Source organism: Saimiri boliviensis, chromosome 15 (assembly GCF_048565385.1).
Source record: "Saimiri boliviensis isolate mSaiBol1 chromosome 15, mSaiBol1.pri, whole genome shotgun sequence".
Taxonomy (NCBI): domain Eukaryota; kingdom Metazoa; phylum Chordata; class Mammalia; order Primates; family Cebidae; genus Saimiri; species Saimiri boliviensis.
In genome coordinates, this window is record NC_133463.1 from 9,268,785 (window position 1) to 9,285,000 (window position 16,216).

Consider the following 16,216-nt stretch of genomic DNA (forward strand, 5'->3'; position numbering starts at 1 on the left):
GAAAAAGAAAAAAGAAATTCATGCAGCAGTTTTTTTTTTTAAGTGGGATGAAAAATGAACTTACTCTAAATGAAAGTTTAATTCTATTGAGCATCTCAAGTTACTTATTTTATGTCTTTCAAGTAGTAATTTGTATCATTTTCTTTTTAGTGTAAAATTAATCACACAATATGTAGTATTGAACAAAGACGGACTTCTTGCTTTCTCCCATATACAGAACTTTTTTCCCAAAGAAAGTATTGTTTAGATGGTTTCAAATTCCCACACACAAAATATTTGTCTTCTTGGGAAATTTTAATAAAAAGCTAAATGTTTTAGTGGAATGGAGCTATGTGAGATTATCTAAGGTATTTTTTCCAACCAGAAGGAAATAATTTTCCATATTCGTCAAGAAGGAAGAGAGATACTTGCTTCTCACAACGACTTCCTTCAACTCGTTTTATATTAAAACTTTTTAAAATTTCAATTCATCGTTTTCCTAATCACCTCCTTAGTAGCCTTACAATTTGCCTTGCAAAGAAGTAGAAATCCTCGGAATGGATTACCCAAAGAATGGATATCCCTACCAAAACTAAACATATTAAAGCATTTAAATACTTTTAATCAGAACTATTACAAGGTTTAAAACAGAGATAAAATGGCTTCAATGCAGGGAGACTGAGAAAGCCCTAGACCCAGCGGAACTGGTATTACCTTCCTTTCCTTCACCGCACTCAGCAAAGATCTGAGCACAGAGGGTGTCACATAGTTTTCAATTATTGCCTTCCTTCAGCTAGACGAATTAGCTATGATTACAGCCAAGAGGATCTACTGCTTTTATACCTGTAACTGAAAGGCATGCTCTAAACACACTGCAGAAATGGGAAACCATTCTGGCTCCGGATATTCATTTTGTGATCTGCTGCTCTTAGATCATATGATTCAATTCAAATATGGAACTGTCTTTCCTCAGGCGAAAATTCAAGCAGACTAGGAGTGCTCTTTTAGATCAGAAAGTGCAAAGAGGAGAAAAGCATGGCTTTCCTCCCAAGTGCTTGTGCCTCTGATCCATTTTGTGGAAAGAATCCAAAATGGATCCTTTGGCCTTGGAATCAGTATGTTGCTATAGGCCGGCAGGAGTTAGTGTGAGGGAAGCCCATTAGGGAGCAGGTGCCTAAGGAGGAGGCAAGAGTTAAAGACCTCCAGGGCCCTCCACAGCCTGCCATGTACCCCGTGAGTGTGAACTGTGGCAGATTTGAGACACCCCTGCACGGTGAGCCTCACGCTCGGGTTGTTGGTGACAAACCAATCCATTGTGGTGGACGGAGCTTTAGAAGCAGGACTTCTGATGCCTATCCTCCTTGCTAATTACATGAGTGTGGGCAAGTCAGTTAACCTCTCTTTGGTTCTGTTTCCCTATTTGCAAAAAGCAATACTTGCCTGAAAGTGTTATGGTGACATTTAAATTGCACAAAGCCTGTAGTCACCTAACATATCACTGTGCACAAAGCAGGGACCCAACAAGTGCTTGTTCCTTCTTAATTTGTCTATGATTATAAGCTTCATATGCACGAAGGAAACTGTAAAATTTCTTGAGTACAAGAAATCAATATTACACTGCCATCTAAAATTCAATATTGTGTTGGTTGGTTGGTTCGTTTAGAAACTATGCCTTTAGGGGAAAAAATGATGGTGAGAGTGTGAGGAGAAAATATGTGCGTAATGAATTGTCATGTGGTCATCGCACCTGTGTAACCAAGGAAGGTTGTGTTGCAAATCATCCATTCCCAAAACTATTTGTGAGAAGATACTTTAAATTTCCTCTAAAAATGTTGAAATCAACAGAAGGGATGAAGGAACGGGGAGAGAAAAAGGGAAGTCAAGATGTTTGCAGTGGTGTCGGGAAGACAAGGAAATGATACGAGAATAGCTACTGGGTGGCAAATGTACTCATTCATTAAAAAGTCAAAAAAACAACAGAGTTTGACAAGCATGTGGAGAAAAGGGAATGCTTACACACTGTTGGTCGGAATGTAAATTAGGACAGCCTTTATGGAAATCAGGATGGAGATTTCTCAAAGAACTAAAAATAGAACTACTACGCCATCCAGCAGTCTCACTACCGGGTACATAGCCAAAGGGAAGGAAATGGTTACACCAAAAAGACACCTGCACTTGTCTGTCGATCGTGGCACTATTCACAATAGCAAAAGTATAGAGTCAGCCTAAGTGTCCATCAAAGGAGGACTGGATTTTAAAAATGTGGAAATACGATGCAGCCATAAAAAAGAATGAAATCATGTTTTTTGCAGCAACATCGATGGAACTGGAGGCCACTATCCTTAGTGAAATAACTCCGAAACAGGGAGTCAAATACCACATGTTCTCACTTACAAGTAGGAGCTAAACAGTGGGTACATGTGGACATATGGAGGGGAATAATAGACACTGGAGACTCCCAAAGGTGGGAGGGCGGGCAGTGTTTACTATCTGAGTAATGGGTACACATAGAAGCCCAGACTTTCCCACAACACAATATATGCACACAAGAAATCTGTACCTGTGCTCCATCAATACATAAAAATGAAAATAATAATAATAATAAAGTTTTGGGTTTTTTTTAATGAGAGGTGAAAATGCAGTAATTTAAGAAGTTGATAGGCAGGCAGAGTGACGGGTGCCGAGGATACTGTGGTAAGCCACAGGCCGCACACCCTCCCTCCTGGGGTCACGTCCGTCTGTGCCCACATGGATATAGAGCCACAGCAGGCATGCCAGTGTGTGTTAGGACCAGTGAAGGGTGTTAGGGGCTAGAAAAGGTTTCCCTAAGGAACGAATGATGCTTCAACTGAAAACTGAGGAACGAGTGGGAATTAGCTGGATTGAGTGACTTTTCAAGGGAGAACACGGCATTTTCTATCTGTGGGAAGAGAATGTGGCTTTCTGTGGCATTTGAGAGATGGAGAGATGGTGGTGTGGCTGGAGCACAGAGAGGCGGGTACACGACAAGGCAGGATGAGTCGGGTGGACCCGGAGAGCTGCCAGGTCGGGCCTTCCACGCTGTTCTGAGAGAGTCCCGGTCATCAATCAGCACAGCTGCTCTGGCTCTGGAAGTAACCAGAAAGAAGTCAATGAGCACCTTTTAGTTGATGCTGCATGAGGGGCGCGTTTATTGTTTTATTCTCTCTGCTTTTTTATATGTTTGTAAATGTTCATGACAGTAAATTTTTAAGTTAGAACAAAAATGAGTCCTTCTCACCAGCTGCAATTTGGTTTAGAGCATGGGCCAGTGACCGGAATTTTCTCTGAGAGTGAAATCTTTGGCTTTGCTATTGCAGGGGAAGGTTATGGCCTCCTCAGGAAGGAAAAAAAGACAGGCGCATTCTCTTTGTGGAAGAATCAAAGAATTTGAGCACTTGGTTAATTCACTGAGCCTCTTCCATCTAGGGAATTAGGCTGTAAATCCTACAAAGCATGCTATGGGGATTTCCAAGAATTCTTGTTTACGCCCAGACCAGAAACAACACAACAGGAGTTCAGATTTTATTACGCAGTGATTTGGCATTTGCAGCTCAAACTGAAATTGCAAAGAAACAAAAGAGAGGGACAGTGAAGAACCCTGCGAACCTTTTGAGCGCTTCGTTCTCTCTGTGGTTCCGGCTCGACATTTGGAATACTGTTTCTTTTTTACCTTCCATCCTTCCTTCTTTTCCCTGGAAATGCCAATTCTAAATACATGTTAGTCACTGTGCAATGCGCAAAGGGACGGAAAGATAAACAGGTATTTATCCCTGCCTAAAAGACCCACTGTAGTGAGAAATACAATAATTAAACCAGCACAAAAAATGAAGCATAATTATAAACTGGGATCCATGCTCTTAAGGGACAGGAAGGGTTACTTGGCATGGAAACATGTCTATAGAGAGAACCATTCTGGAGGCCAGATAGCCCCCTCCTAGTCTAGAGGTTTCAAAATCAAAGGGACTCAGATTATAATGTTTTCAAAGGGGCTTTTGCAATCCACATTACCTGTTTATCCATTATTTCCAACAGGAAATAACGCGTATGTTGAGATGATAGAGTTTTTGCCCAGCACACCCCCTCCCCATCATCCATAGTCTAAGCTATCATTTTTTGTAATCCTAATGCAAAGAATTCTTTACCTCTCTCCTTCGAGCTGCTTTTCGACACAAATCGGAAGAAGGTTATAGGAAAGCAATTTACGAGTGATGAAAAGCAGAGGTTAGTGATGTTGAGTCCTTTTAATGGGCGCTGTGGGAAGCCTTGAAATCGAACCTGAATTTGGAGCAAAGCCACGGGGATCACAACAAGGGTAAAGCAAAGAATAGCTAGAACAGACCACTGGCGTTTAAATACAGGACCTTTCTTTCTTATTCTGAGTTTTACTTGTGTTTTAAGAACATATTTCGAGTTTAATTTGGGCAACACCAAACATTTCATTAATACAACTTTTTAAAAATATTTTAATTGCGTGCTATGTTCAGTAAGAAGAGGAAATAGGGTAGAGCAGAGTTAAAGCAGGGGAAGAGGGGAAGGTGGGGGAGGAAGGCAGGCCAAAGAGAGATGCCCTGAAGGGAACATACACCCTGAGAAGCAGGAAGAAGAGAGGAGAAATTCAAAACTCTGTGCTCTTGAACTGCATCGTATTGATTTCTTTCTTTCTTTCTTTCTTTCTTTCTTTTTTTTTTTTTTTTTTTTTTGAGACGGAGTTTCACTCTTGTTACCCAGGCTGGAGTGCAATGGTGCGATCTCGGCTCACCGCAACCTCCACCTCCTGGGTTCAGGCCATTCTCCTGCCTCAGCCTCCTGAGTAGCTGGGATTACAGGCACGCGCCACCATGCCCAGCTAATTTTTGTATTTTTAGTAGAGACTGGGTTTCACCTTGTTGACCAGGATGGTCTCAATCTCTTGACCTCGTGATCCGCCCGCCTCGGCCTCCCAAAGTGCTGGGATTACAGGCGTGAGCCTGATTTCTATCAGTTCCCCTTGAAATGCTAATTCACTAACAAGCTAGTATTGGACCCATAACCCTTATTCTGAAAAATCTTCATTTAAAATAGACAACTATCTTAGACATGTTCTGGCTTACTCAGCAGTGTCTACAATAATTCAGATGCACAGATCTGAAGGGCTGGAACTGGGTATCTCCTAGCCTAGAGTTTCAAATGAAAACTCTTGGATTATAATAGTTTCAAATTCCTTTAACACCCTTATTCAAAAAAAAAAAAAAAAAGGAATCTCTCTATATATGTATCTATCTGGTAATCAGTTTAAAATTATGGAATAAACTGTCATACCAACTTTATGTTCATTGAACTGTTGTCTTCAAAGTCAGATTGATTATTCAGGCTGTGATACAGTAAGAAAGCAAAGCCATCTGGATCAGCCCGACTCAGTTCAGTGACAGAAGCAATGCCCCAAAATGGTGTGCATTGTGAACACACGATATTTGGGTGGCTTTGGATGTGGCATTTCAGTCAAGCTGCATATAACATCCTTTTCTTAGAACTGTGGCTGACTATCTGGAAATTCATGTTCCCTCTCTTTCTGAGAAGGGCATTCCACTAGCAACAGCGGGGATAAAGGGAAGAAGAACCGTGTTCTTTCCATGAGAAAGCAAATGTCACCTACAGCCAAATTGCTTCCAGGCATTTCATTGTAAACCCATGGAGTTTCAAGTCTCACAGTCAATCACACAGTTCTGGGGCTCAGAAAGACTGGGAGTTCAGATAGGCATTTACTCTCTGCTGGGTTCAAGACATGGAGTGAGTGAGGTCACTCAGAGAAAGGCCGAGAAGGGAAGAGGAATGAGGACAGCATCCCCAGCAACGTCAGTAGCTAAAGGACAACCAGATGAAAATGGGGGGATGAGAAACAACAGGAGGGAAAGCAGGAGACACATCTAAAATAAAGAGGAGGAGAGAGAAAAATCACACAGGATAAAGGAGACTTGTTACATGTTTGTAAAAATGCGGGAAGGCAGCTCTTGGAGAGGAGGAGATGGAACCCAGAGAAAGGCAGGTTAACTGATAGGGCCCTTGTCTAGGAAGCAGGAGGGTTCGCTCCGAAGGACAATTTTCACCCAAGATAAGTGGGAAGCAGGAGAGAGGGAAGATAACCTCTCAAAGTGAGACTCAATTTCTTTTCTGTAATATAAGATTATTGCACTAGGTAAGCTCTGAGGTCTTATCACCTATTTTCACATTTTAAGAAATAATATAGAATCCTTTTGAGTCCCCTGTAGCTGTTTTTATAGTCTGATCTCAGAAGCAAGTTTTCATGAGTGATATACTATTCATTATTTTGAACAAAAAGATGGACCCATTATATATTTTTCCTGGGGCCACTGAAGGAATCTTCATATTTCAGTATATTCATGATGCTGAAAACATACATTGTTCAATGTCACTTATAAGTGCCTTGGAATGTAACCATAAAGGAGCAGCAGGTAAACCCAAAACGAGGAACACCTTTTTTTTTTCTTATTTTCTTTTCTTCAAGTACTGTACTCGTCAAACAATGTTAATGTCATAAAGGCAAAGAAGGTATCTGGAAATATTCCAGATGAAAGAAAACTAAGTTAATACAACAAGTAGATGCAGTACCTGACTCTAGACTCGATCCTGTATCAGGGAGAAAAATTTTGGAATGAACATTGGTGGGGTTTTTTGTTTGTTTGTTTTGTTTTGTTTTTTTGAGATGGAGTCTTGCTTTGTCGCCAGGCTGGAGTGCAGTGGTGCGATCTTGACTCACTGCAACAGGTTCAATCAATTCCCCAGCCTCACCCTCCCAAGTAGCTGGGACTACAGGCACACACCACTACACCCAGCTAATTTTCTGTATTTTAGAAAAGACGAGGTTTCATCGTGTTTGCCAAGATGGTCTCCATCTCCTGACCTTGTGATCCGCCACCTCTGCCTCCCGAAGTGCTGGGATTATAGGCATGAGCCACAGCACCCTGCAGGAATGGACATTGTTAAATGTCAATTGGAGAAACTGGAATACTGATAGTGGCTTTTTTTAAAGTATGATATCAATGTTAAATTTAGTGAAGTTTATGTGGCTATGTAAAAGCATACCCCTATTCGTAGGAAATAAACACTGGTGTATTTTAGGGTAAAGGACCATATGTATGCATTTAATCTCGAATGAGTGAGAGACAGAGACAGAGACAGGGCCATTATAAAGCCAGCTGACAACTGGGACAAATGAAATATAGATGTTTAATATAATATTTTTATTCTTATAATTTTTCTGTAAGTTTGAAATTATTTTCAAATAGAAACTCCAAATCACATTAATAGCTAAAGGAGTGCTCAGAGTCGTGTGTTCTGGCATTGTGCTGCTGTGCATGAGTCCCAGAGAACACATCTTCTATTATTTCCAAAAGAAGAGCAAGACTGTAATAGGGTCTGGTTATGATTAATAATAGACTTGGTGAAGAAAAAGCCATCCGGACTTTAAAATACATGAGAGCATTCTTCATCTCAGTGAGTCTTGGTCCAGCTCATTAAGGAAGCCAGCTGTGCTGCAGAGTGGCATACTGTTTTGATGACAGAGGAATTTCCCACAAGGACCCTCTCCTAAAGGAGGTCAGTGTGTTTTTAGGTGAGCCCTGCCCGCATCTGGACCATAGAGATGAACTGTGGGGCACAAGAGGTGAAATAAGAGTCAAGGAAAACAATAAAAATGACTTAGCATTTGGAAGCCTTTTAGAGGGAATACCAACCAAATGGGGCCAATAAATTCATAAAACAAGACAAGTGATTGAAAAATAATTTCAGTACAATCTTTAATCTATGAAGAGCTAAGAGATGAAAGACAGGGAGGGGACATGTCTTCTTTCATGCAAAAGGCAGTAAGAAACGGATAAAAGCTGGAGGGAGAGTGCTGGATCGCACTAGGACAATCTGCGCACCAGGTGTCACCAGAAACAGAGCCAGGGATGTTGTACAGACGCCTTGTATTTTTAAGAACGCATATACTGTCTTTTGTGAATACACTACATTTATTCTTGCTTACAAGTAGAAAGATAAACCAGCTAGTTCCTCAGGTTTCCTGTGATTACACATCCCCTTCAGTGACGGAATCACAAAGTTGACAGGGAGCTTTGGAGATCACCCACTTTATAAATGAGGACACCCGTTTTAATAATAGTCCAAGGTCATGGGGGTAATAAGCGGCAAAGCCAAAGGACTAACGCAGTTCTGACAGTCTCCGGTCCATGACTATTTTTCCACTCCACAAAACTACCTCCTTAGTCCATTTACACCAAATCCAGAAACTTAAACTCCACCCCATGGCCAGGTCTCACACCCACGCTGGCTTCAAGTAGCATTCCTATTAGCTTCATGACTTCTCCAGTTGGGTGGGCCTCAGAGAGGGCAGCTGCGAGCATCCCCATCTGTGTTAAAACCCGAAGAAATTAAGAGCCTTTGCTGAAGTCAAAGCCAGCCTTCCCCAAGCCCTCAGCTCTGCCTGACATGACTTTCAGGGGGCATTGCTGCAACTGACTATTGACAGACTGTCTTCCCCTTTTTGCCTTGGTAGGTTTCACAGCGGCAGCCTCCCTCGTGTCCTTGGCCTGGGCCTTGGCCTCCTACCAGAAGGCCCTCCGGGACTCTCGAGATGACAAGAAGCCCATCAGCTACATGGCCGTCATCATCCAGTTCTGCTGGCACTTTTTCACCATCGCCGCCAGGGTCATCACGTTTGCCCTCTTTGCCTCGGTGTTCCAGCTGTACTTTGGGATCTTCATCGTCCTTCACTGGTGCATCATGACCTTCTGGATCGTCCACTGTGAGACAGAATTCTGCATCACCAAATGGGAAGAGATTGTGTTCGACATGGTGGTGGGGATTATCTATATCTTCAGTTGGTTCAATGTGAAGGAAGGCAGGACACGCTGCAGGCTATTCATTTACTATTTTGTGATCCTTTTGGAAAATACGGCCTTGAGTGCCCTCTGGTACCTCTATAAGGCTCCCCAGATTGCAGACGCATTTGCCATCCCAGCGCTGTGTGTGGTGTTCAGCAGCTTTTTAACCGGCGTTGTGTTTATGCTGATGTATTATGCCTTCTTTCATCCCAATGGACCCAGATTCGGGCAGTCACCAAGTTGTGCTTGTGAGGACCCAGCCGCTGCCTTCACTTTGCCCCCAGACGTGGCCACAAGCACCCTACGGTCCATCTCCAACAACCGCAGCGTTACCAGCGACCGCGATCAGAAATTCGCAGAGCGGGATGGGTGTGTACCCGTCTTTCAGGTGAGGCCCACTGCCCCGTCCACCCCATCATCTCGCCCACCACGGATTGAAGAATCAGTCATTAAAATTGACTTGTTCAGGAATAGGTACCCAGCATGGGAGAGACACGTGTTGGACCGAAGCCTCCGAAAGGCTATTTTAGCTTTTGAATGTTCCCCATCTCCTCCGAGGCTGCAGTATAAAGACGATGCCCTTATTCAGGAGCGGTTGGAGTACGAAACCACTTTATAAAGCAAAGGGAGTTGCAGGAGCCACAACATCCAGATAAAGGGGTGACAGCGGGGCTGTGGCAGTAATGACACTTCATCCTAGAGCAGGGCAGTGAGCTGTGAAGTTCCTAGTGTGACCGTCATCACCATTATCATTTGATCCTGTCGACGGGGAGTGGCTGGTCTCCTTCCAAAGCAGCTGCGCCCTAGTCTCTGATTCCACCTGAAAGAATGTCGCTGCCTTAGTAGGACTCTCCATCGCTACCAAACTCCTCCTGCACGGTCTTGGGGTGCACCCACCAGAGGGTACTATTATTATGGAAAATTTTGCCTCCAATCATTAGGGTGTCTCGATGGTGTTAACTGATCTTTCCATAAAAATAGATTCAGTCTAGCTGGGCATGGTGGCACGCACCTGTAATCCCAGCTACTCTGGAGACTGAGGCAGGAGAATCACTTGAACCCGGGAGGCAGAGGTTGCAGTCAGCCGAGATCATGCCATTGCACTCTGGTTTGGGCAACAAGAGCAAAACTCTGTCTCAAAAAAAAAATAGATTCACTCATGCACACATACACACACTAACACAAATAACACCAGTCCTCTGTCAAAATAGCTTAGGTGACTTTTCTTGATGCAAAGCTCCGATTCCCACAGGAATATAAAAACAAAGAAAGAATATATCCCATGAGAAAAAAAATAGTACTGCTTAGAAAAGAATTCACAAACCGTTTTCTCATTTGGAAATCCATACCGTGTGTGAAAATCCTATCCAATGGACAGCAAACCCAAATGTTGTTTACACATATGTTAGCATTGATGGAATGGTTCATTTTCTCCATGTTTCAGGATTCGTTTTATATTTTAAATTTTCAATTGTGAGCATCGTTTTTGACAGAAATCCTATGCAGCCCACGTACGGCTTTGGACAAGACCAAGGAGCTCAAAAACTTCGTGATGTAAATTAAATAGTAATCATGATTCAGTATTCAATTGCAAAAATGTAAAAGGTCTACAAAGAGGAAGTGGGGAAAAGACTAAATGAGAGTCTGATTCCCAGGCACGTGCAGCTCCCACTAGGACTTCACAGTAGAGCAGCGCGAGCCAGAGGGATGGGCTGGAACCAGATGTGTTTCCAGACGCAGAATGAGTGGCTCTGTGTGACCATAGGCACACACAACTCTGGAGGACGCCATGCCACTCCTGTCTAGTGCCAAACACCGTCCAACCACAGGACTGACGTGGAAGCCCCGAACAACTGAGGATGAGTGGCGTGAGTCCCCTAAAAGCAGGCAAGAGAATGAACAATCACGTTCTCCACTGTGTACAGACTTTCCCTCCCCTCAATCCAAGGTCAAAGTGATGTGTCTTTTAAAGGCTTTGAGACACATTTTAGTAAGTATGAGCAGACAAATGCAAAGAATGGGTTACGAAAAAATCCTTCTGAACTGATAGAGGGCTTATCACTATATCCAGCTAAGATTTGTATTTGACTCATCTGTAAAGTCGCACTCTTACAACAAGCTTCTGGGTTTTAAATACCTCCGTACAGCAAGTAAACGTCCCCCGGTTTCTGTTCTCAGCGTCCTCCGTCATGGTGCTTTTCGTTGCATTAAAAGTGCCGGTCAAACTTTGATAGTATTTTTTTATAGTTGGTGCAGAGTGGAATAACTCATGGATTATTTCAATATTTTTGTAATAAAAAATATAGGGTATACACATAGGCATCATCACTTTTTTTATAGACGTGGAATCGTTTAAAATACTTTAAGCATCATAATCACTTGGGATGTCAGAAACTGGTCCACAAATTCCATCAGCCTGCCTCAGCAGATTGAAAACATTTGTCTCTTACAAGATCACCCTACTTTGCAAGTTGGTGCCCCCAGGAACCTGGCCAGGGGTGCTATCAGAATATCAGGTGAAGAGAGAATCCGCTTAAATAGAAAGGGCTTGTCAAGACTGGCCAATGTTTCCCAGGAAATCAAAGATGTCAATGATTACTTTCATCCATCCATTATAACAAACCTGACCACAGTGGAAGATGTCTTAAACTTCCTTCCCTGGTTTTATATTAACCCAACTGATAGATTAAGTATTAGTCAAACCACTAAAAAAGAAAAAGAAAGTTTAACTTAATTATTCAGTTATTTGGACTAATTCCCGTAAAGTAGTCCAGTTCTCTAGCTACCACCTGTAATGGGTGTGTCATCCAGAGACTGTGTCCCCACGATGACATCCACAGGAAGTAACAGAGGGCTCAACCTGGGACTTCATTTGGTGCAAAGCCCCAAAGCAATTTTAAAAAAAAATAGACAATTTTTATAAGTAGACATACTTCCTAATACTCCATGATTTGATCCTCCAAGCAAGATTTTCACTAAAAAATACTAATCTTTTATTGGGATATGGAAAGATTACGTAGTCACCAGTAGAGGCCCAAGCGAAGGCTCTTCCTGTCAGCACATGGTGAAAACATTCCGCCCCCATTGTAGAAGGAAAAAATGATGGTTTTGGCAAATTCTTCACTTTTGTGCAGGACCTTGAGTTATTAGCTTCATTGTTTCCAAGACAACTTTTAACTGATGATCTTTGGAAATTGAGTTTCTCAGTTGAACTATATACCTTTGATTCTATGAGTAAATCACAGATTACAATCTGGTAGAGTCAATCAATCAACACAAACCCAACAGGCCCCATCATGCTCCAATCATGTAAGTTCTAAGTTATTTCTCAACTTGATCCCTCTGTTAAGAGTCAGAATGAGTACTATGTCAATTTTAAATGGTGTATTGTTCTTTGACTTGGAGGTGAGATTGGCATTCAGGAGACTGTAAGGAGGTTGAATTTTTCAGTGATTTTCCAAATGCTGTAAATACTCTGTTATCAAACATACCTGAAGATGATGATGTTTTAGTTAGTCATGAATTCTTGTTAAGGCAAGAACATATCCACCATGTGATGAATTACAACCTTTCAAAAGATTACAAGAGCAACTTACTCGAGAAGTAAATCATGATTTAGCCTTGCTTCCATGATTCAGGAAGCACTACACTGCCATCAGACTGTTGTGATAATAACAACTTTTACTCATTTTCTACATGAAAATCACAGGTAACAGATAACAGAGCGTTTAAAGTATTCGGATTTAAAGAGACATCGTCAAAGTACAAAGAAACAGAGTTTGATTTTTGTATTTATATTGTAATTCTAATATTTCCTTTCCAATCTGCCGTTAAGTCCTCCACAGACAGTAACTGGAGAATCCCAAAGAAAAAAAAATGGAAATGCTGGGTTCCTTATCTGCAGGCTCGTTTCCGTGTCTGAGTCCACTCTGATTCCATTTCAGAGGGAGATCTGCTCTTACTCACTTTTTGCATAGGAACAGGAAATTTTCTAAAGGAACAGCATTATAATTTGTTTTATTTTCAAACTTGCTTTTCTAAATATGAAACCATGTTTAATTAATATATATAATGTGTGTGTGTGCACTTAACCATAGTAACGCTTTAAGTATTTGTGTAGAAGAAAAGGACTTTTTCCACGAAAGTCAAAGTTCGGTCTCTCAAAATGATGTGTCCTTTAAATCCTCTTTGCTTATTTACTTAACTACGTACTGTCTAGTTCAGTAACACTGACTTTGCAGACACTCATTTATGATAAATGCTGTTAACCCAACCAATTTAATAAATTCTCTTACTGACACGGCACGAAAATGTAATTCAAGAATTAGCACAAGATACTCTGAAAAGTAAAATGAAGTATTCATGGTTAATTTCTAAATGCCCAATTTATTTTGCTCTCTGAGTAAAGGAAGTGATTGCACAGACCAATCAAAAGTGAATGGGAATAATTGAAAGCTCAATGGCCTTTTTAAAAAAATGATATGTATATATAATATATGCCTTTTTGTACATACATTTATATGTATGTATACGCACACACTTTCCAACTAAAGTAACAGGGACGAAAAGAATAAAGTATATACTGCTTTTGAATGCATATAAAACGGTATGTTATTGACACATAGACTTTTAGAAAAGAAGCATTTTCCTACTCCCTTTTCAAAACGAACCCCAGCTTACAGTCCATGTATAAGACCAACACTTTCGAACTTCAGTTGGAAATACCTACTTATAATCCAGCACTTCTTAGTTCGAATGAGCTTTATCACTTCTTAAGGATCTCATCTTTTAACCAGCTGAATAAAATATTTCTGTTTCATTTCAAAGCTGCTTTCTCTGAACAGACTGAATTGAGCAAAGGAAGCCTCTCTGTCCTTACCAGGATTGTGTAAGGCTGCACATTTGCTTTTAAATGTACCAAATGCCATTGAATGGAAACAAGTCCTGACACAATGTTTAGACAAGAATCCAGAGATTTTTTTCTAATGAACCATTTTCTAGACTAAATATACGCTCCCTTGCATTTTTCACATATCTTTGCTATTAGCCATTGCTGTTTCTATATAAAGCTTGGATAAGACGCCTGCATTTTTATGTGCTAACGAGAATTCCTTAAAGCCTTTTTAAAAGTAGCTCAGACTGTCATTCAGATTATAGCTCAGAGGATGGTTGAAGTGCATCGTGAAAACATAGCAGGTCTGGGGTGGTCATTCCTATAATTTCAGTGACGGATGCAGATCAACATTCCTTTGTCTCGGCAATCCAGTGTCATTTTTGAAAACAATCAAAATGATCGCTTGTGTCAGCTTCTGACTCATAACACTCCTTCTCCCACCTGATGCTCCAGTGTTTCAAAATGGCCAAGGCTGGGTGATTCCACTCTATTCCCCATTTCTGCTTGTCCAGACCTGTATCAGGCCATGAAATGCCCTGAGCATTCATTCGAGTGGCGTCTCTCCTCCTCACACAGGCTCCTGGGTGGCAGCATCAGGCCACTGCAGAGCTCTCTGTGTTGACATATGTCTTGTCTAGTTGCTGTCCTAAAAATGGGCACGTGGCAAGACTCTCCAATAACAGCCTCGACAGTATCATTACTCATTCGAAAGTAAGACTGCAGAATATGGGTGGAATTGTATAAAAACATAATGAGCCATTTAATTTTGCTAATTGAAGCAATCAGGCTAGCACGCAAGCAGACTGCTCTCACAGCAGAAAACCACATGGAAGAAGTGCCAAACAGCCATTTGCCCACAAAAATGAGGGGTTCAGAAACTCTCCCTAGAGCGTTTGAGGTGTCAGGTTATTTCATCACCCATCTGAAGCTCTTTCTCTAGATTCCACATGGAAAAAAAATCAGATTATGTGTGTGTGTGTGTATATATATATATATTTGCAGGCAGTGACCTAGCCCACAAATGTAAAACTTTCGTCAACCTTGAGGCCTATATTCTGCTAAACAAGAGATGGCTTAATGTCCCTGAAATATTTTAATAATATACTGACAGCCTACGTGACAAAATCGAGTTTTGCTTTCGGGTATTTCATTTCCCTGTAGATTTTCTTTCGGTTCTGTCTCCCATATTGAGAGTAGCTCACCACAATGGAGGGTTTACTGCATTATCTAGTGCTGGGCTAAGAGCTGTATCTGTGTGGTTTCACGGGGTCCTCACTGTCATCTGTGAGTTAAGTGTCATTTACAGATGACAAAACTTTTGCTTAGAGATGTCAAGCAATTTGCCCAAAGGTCCCACAAATAGGAAAGAGCGGGGCCGAGAGTTGAGCACACGTTTTAACAGCTGCGACTTCCGGAAGCCCAGCGACTCTTCCCACAAAATCTATTTCTGATTTGGCAAGTCTTCAGAATAATCCGGATCATGGTCTGATGATCAAATTTTTCCAAAAAAAAGGATTTAAACGTCAAAGATGTCTTTCAAAATGAAATAAAAATGTCATAGTCAATGATGAGAAATGGAAGTCTCAATCACCTGTAACTAAATTTTACCTTTACTCTCCAACTCATAGTAAGAAGATAAATGCTATTGTTCCATTCCAGGCAACTGCCCCCCTTCTGTGGCTCCACTATGTGTTCAATTAAGTGACAAATATAAATTAGCCTGATGCCACTTCTCTTATATTTTATATATGTATGCTGCTGTCATCTAGTTAAACAGGCTGAAAAAACAATCTAAACCCCACTACTTACTTTGGCATTCTGATGAGAGAGAGAGAGAGAGAGAGATGAGATAGAGAGAGAGGGAGGGAGGGAGAGAGGAAGGGAAGGCAGGAAGGAAGAAAAGGAAGGAAGAAAGGAAAGAAGGAAGGAGGGAAGGAAGGAAGGAAGGAAGGAAGGAAGGAAGGAAGGAAGGAGGGAAGGAGGGAAGGAAGGAGGGAAGGAGGGAAGGAAGGAAGGAAGGAGGGAAGGAAGGAAGGAAGGAGGGAAGGAGGGAAGGAAGGAAGGAGGGAAGGAAGGAGGGAAGGAAGGAAGGAAGGAGGGAAGGAAGGAAGGAGGGAAGGAAGGAAGGAAGGAGGGAAGGAGGGAAGGAAGGAAGGAGGGAAGGAAGGAGGGAAGGAAGGAAGGAAGGAGGGAAGGAAGGAAGGAGGGAAGGAAGGAAGGAAGGAGGGAAGGAAGGAAGGAGGGAAGGAAGGAGGGAAGGAGGGAAGGAAGGAAGGAAGAAGGGAAGGAAGGAAGGAAGGAGGGAAGGAGGGAAGGAAGGAAGGAGGGAAGGAAGGAAGGAGGGAAGGAAGGAAGGAAGGAAGGAGGGAAGGAAGGAAGGAGGGAAGGAAGGAAGGAAGGAGGGAAGGAAGGAAGGAAGGAGGGAAGGAAGGAGGGAAGGAGG

The 16,216-nt window shown here is 41.9% G+C and overlaps 1 protein-coding gene across 3 annotated transcripts in view; it reads left to right on the top strand.

The window, feature by feature from the left end:
* Window positions 1-16,216, top strand: part of XKR4 (XK related 4) — a 427,086-nt gene that overhangs the window by 397,727 nt on the left and 13,143 nt on the right. For 2 of the 3 annotated variants that reach the window (XR_012514004.1, XR_012514005.1), the window contains exon 3: window positions 8,552-12,188. Coding sequence is in view for 1 of the 3 variants with exons in the window: in XM_003935540.4 (XP_003935589.3) it covers window positions 8,552-9,498 (947 nt within the window). In the remaining 2 variants the exon portion in view is untranslated. Of the gene's footprint in view, window positions 1-8,551; window positions 13,510-16,216 lie in introns of those variants that run through there. The other variant, XM_003935540.4, reaches the window with a different exon arrangement.